Source organism: Poecilia latipinna, unplaced genomic scaffold, assembly GCF_001443285.1.
Source record: "Poecilia latipinna isolate Pla-1442-1.1 unplaced genomic scaffold, P_latipinna-1.0 Scaffold2641, whole genome shotgun sequence".
Lineage (NCBI taxonomy): Eukaryota > Metazoa > Chordata > Actinopteri > Cyprinodontiformes > Poeciliidae > Poecilia > Poecilia latipinna.
The window spans coordinates 62,489-66,886 of NW_015115257.1; the positions used below are offsets into that span (position 1 = coordinate 62,489).

At 39.9% G+C, this 4,398-nt stretch overlaps 1 protein-coding gene across 1 annotated transcript in view; it reads right to left on the bottom strand.

Annotated features, from left to right (window-relative positions):
• Window positions 1-1,151: 1,151 nt before the first annotated feature.
• Window positions 1,152-4,398, bottom strand: part of ctns (cystinosin, lysosomal cystine transporter) — a 14,916-nt gene continuing 11,669 nt past the window's right edge. Inside the window, exons 7-11 of the mRNA XM_015020722.1 lie at window positions 3,857-3,956; window positions 3,350-3,469; window positions 3,069-3,239; window positions 2,847-2,964; window positions 1,152-1,617 (exon numbers count right to left, since the gene is read on the bottom strand). Of these exons, the coding sequence (XP_014876208.1) occupies window positions 1,469-1,617; window positions 2,847-2,964; window positions 3,069-3,239; window positions 3,350-3,469; window positions 3,857-3,956 (658 nt within the window). The 3' untranslated portion in view covers window positions 1,152-1,468. The remainder of the gene's footprint in view (window positions 1,618-2,846; window positions 2,965-3,068; window positions 3,240-3,349; window positions 3,470-3,856; window positions 3,957-4,398) is intronic.

The window sequence follows — 4,398 nt, forward strand, 5'->3', positions numbered from 1 at the left end:
TGTATTAGGATGACTTTGGCCTTTTTAATCAGAGTGAGAAATGTGCCAAGTTCCAATGACAAATAGCAAATATATGCTGGTGGCTTCTATAACTTTTTTAATCAACAAATATACTGAACAAAAATATAAATGCCTCATGTCAAATATTGTTGCCATGTGTAGTTAACTGTAAATGAGCATTTGCTGACATTTTATTGTACAAAAGTAATATTTCTCCTGATTTGTGTATAATTCTTAACCCAACTTGCTGTCAGTGAGCATTACTCAGTAAGTTGTTTTACTCAGAGCATAGTGGGGCATGTCCAGTGGATGATCAGACAAAATGAGCAACAGCTGGACAGTCCTTGGACTGGGGACAATAAAAGGCCACCCCAAAATGGCACATTTTGCCACAAGTTATAATGCCTCAGATGTTTGTGCATCTGAGGCACAAACATCAGCTCCCATCCCATGGGTGTCATTGGCATGTTGGTTACAGGGATTTCCACCAGAGCAGTAGCTGCACGGCTCAATGTCCCAACAGCCTGGCACTACTACAAATCAACCTCATCCTTGTTGGGTGAGGTTGAGGATCGCCACATCCGGCTCGTCCATCTGCGGGATCAGCTAAGACCAGTGACACACACAGCTGACGAGACTATTGGTCTGCACAACAGACGCATCACACCTCAGACTGTCCATAACCGCCTACGAGAAAAATCTAATTCCTCAACCTGACGTGTTCAAAGGACTGTCTATCTGCTACAAATGGCGATAGATATGAAGATTAGTAATTACTGAAAATATATTTAGAGTTTCTCTATATATTGCATAACCCAAATGTTAATAAAACTCTTATATTTGACATGGGGCGTTTATACTTTTGTTCAGTGTATATTACATTACAGTTTGTAGATGGTTTTTTTTCTGTTTTACAATATCTCATTTTTCTCAACAGCATTAGAAACATTGAGTGGGAATTCCTCTTCATCCGACTCTGGCTGTGGGATATTTGCACCAACTCATTTGACATTAAAGTGCTCAAGTTTCTGTTACGTGGAGAACAGCAGACTTTTGATGGATCTTCAAAAGTCTGAGGATCCAAACATTGAAAAAGATTTTCCATGTTTCCCATGGACTTGTGGTTTCTACTGTGAAAAGCAGTATGTACACACCTTTTCCCACTTCGTTTAATGAAAAAGCATGAGAAAATAAAACAGTCGAAGCATACTATTAATTACATATCCAAATTACAGACTTGAGGTGGAGTGTTAAATAAAAAGAACTATGCATTATGCAGGTGTGCATATAAAAGAAGAGAGTTTCCTGAGGCTGTTCAGAGGTTCCATGGATCTCTGATGAGCCAAATCTGAGACAAAATAAACTGAACTTCCTGCTGGGAGCCTGAAGGCAACAACAGAACTAACATTTAGCTTAGATTGAATCCCTTTCTTTGTGGCTTCCCTTTGGTTGTAGCAAAGTGTTCGGATCAGTCGACCTGCTGCTCTGGAATGGCTTCATACTGTGCTGGCTGTCTGTAGAGACAATAGTGCTGAGTCATGAAGACGATGTCAAATGCCACAGAGAACAGACCCAGACCGAACTTGGTGGGATCACCAAACACCAGCTTCCACTCATCTGAGGGGAGATAAACACAACAGAAAGCATGACAATGTGCTGCTCCAGATGAAATTACAAACATTTAGAAAAAGGCGGCGCATAGTACTCTACTAGAGCAGAACAACTGTAAAATAAAGTTCAGTGAGTAGGTAGCATGAAGTGCTTCTCATTATAAAGCTAGTTTATGAGAAGCTTCAACTATCCCGTTAGTCCTCAGTTCTACTGAGACCAATCACCAGTCAGATTCCTCTGAGGTGCTGCACAGCCTGCTGCCTTCTGCTTCCATTCATCCTTTCAAAGTGCATTACCTTCACTTTTCCCAGGTTATGAGCAATCAGAATTTTTCACTCTTTGCAGTGCAAGAGAACAAATTGGATAAATCTGCTGGTTATAAGTTTGATTTCATTTTCTCTTTGCAACATATCGATTAGGGTTGGACAATATGGCTGAAAAACATCTTACAATAGAAGGCTTTGATATCAGGCAATATCAATCATTATTAGTTTTTGTTTTAAATATCTGAAATACAGTCAAATTGGTGGCATGACCTTCCCTGTTTTATTCAGTTTCCTTCAGCTGGAAACTGGAGGAAACTCAAAATCCAGTTTTGGTGAAAACACTGCTGTTTTTTTTTTAATCATTTCATTTTATTTTTAAGGAGTTATGAGGCACGATGGTGAAACCTGAAACTGCTGCATAAGTTACTCAACAGGTTGCTAGGTAACCAAAGAAAACGAGGTAGTTGATGGTACCCACCTTGCCTGGCTAGCTGTGAGAGGAGCTAAAGCTTTTCCTCTGACTACATTCCCCAGAACGCTGTGTAGTTCTGGATCAGGGTTCAGTGAAATTATTGTTCTATCAGACAAATTTTCTACTTATAAGGTGTCTATTGCAATATATATCAAGATTCAAGACTCCTCTATTCGATGCCGCAGGGAAATTATTCACATATTGTTATTGATTAATTGCACCTTTGTCCTCAACATACTACCTGGCAGGTTCATTTACTTCTCTAGACACTGTTTGAGTATCCATTCTTTTCTCCACTCTTCATACTTCATTCATGCTCATTTTTCCAATCAATTTTCCCTGTGCGACATTCTGTTTCATGTGTTTAGAATCTAACAGATTCTTCTCAAAGCCATAAAGGTACACAGGCTGAGCTGATGAAAACGTTCACCTGATATTCATAACCACTCATAGAAGAATAATTATAAGATGGAATCCAACAACAGAAGCAGATCTACCATTGTTGTAAGACTGAATGATCATCTGTAGGATACTGAAGACTCCACCAGTGAAGTCCAGCAGGACGTTGCCGATGCTCCAGCCCTCAGTGCTTTGTCTCCTGTAGTTCATATAGGCCTGGAAGCAGGCAGAAATAGAATATCAATTTACAAAGAAGTTGATAATAAGGCAAACTACAGAACACTTTGACTATATTCTGTTGTTGTCCTCCGTTAGCTTACCTGTGGTACATATTTGATCAGAGTGACTGCTAGTTTAATATAGGAGAAGTAGTAGAGGTACTCCAACCAGGTAATTTTGTGGGCCACAGCAACAAATAGGCTGATCAAAGCAAAGGTCCAACCAATCAGCAACAGAATCCTGGCAGCCCATGACACACTCTGACCCCCCCTCTGGGAAAGACAGAGTAAAGTCTTAAGGAGGACACGGTGTCTCAGAAATTTGTCCTTAACGTCTGTTTTATCATCGGCTGGACAGAACATCCCACTCTGTAGTAGTGTACCTCATAGAGAGCAGCCTGGCTGACGTAGATCACACAGAAAAGCAGAGCATGCAGACTGAAGAAGACGTCATTAGCATTGACAGGATTTATCCCATTGGGATTCTTCTGAAGGAACTCCTCCTACAGAGAAACACACAGCTGAACATTAAACACTGACATGCTTTCCCGTTCTGTCCTATTCTATTCAGACGTCTGGCTTTCTGCTGGCTATGAGAGAGGTGACCTGAAATGGCTCAGTAATGATACAAATGCCTTCTGTGCAGCAACTGTTAACAACAACAACAACAATCATAATAATAGACCCAGAAAGTTCTGTGGACAACCTAAAGAAGTAGAGGGCTTAACAGGAACCAGGGAGGGAGGATTAATGGTCAGGTTGTTCACAGAAGGCCCCCAGATGGGCTTTAATGCAGCTGCATGTGTTATTTCCACCTCTCCCTCCTGCATCAGTGGTTCTAGTCACAATCACATGTCTGAACAATGAAGCTATCTTGGAAGTCAAGTTACCTTTATGTAAGGTATCCAGAAGAGGCCGATGTTGAAGACACTGTAAGCAATGAAGCCCGTTAGATTGAGAGCCAGGAAGTCGAAGTTGAGACCTACAACACTGAAGAGAAACAGAAAGCAACTGAATCCATTTCACTTTGTCTAAATGGAGACGTCACAAGATGACTTCAGAAATGAGACCTGATTGGACCATGTAAAGAATGCATCTTAAGGTCAAGATGAAAGAGGTCAAATAATTTTCTAATACTCATAATAATATGAGTATTAGAAAATTATTTGACCTCTTTTTCCAAGACAGTTTTGTTATGATTTAAAACAGAAATATTCCAGCTGCAGCCTCAAACTTTTTCATTCCAGATTGAACTCATATCTGCTGGACAGCAGCTTTATAATTTTACCTGCTGTTGAATAAATTTCAGCTCTAAAATGAGATTATGATAAAGATCTCAGAAAAGACAGCCCGTATATTCTGTAGATTTCTTCCATAAAACACCTAGATATTAAATACTTAGAGCTGAAATAAATTTAATCAGTAAAGATCC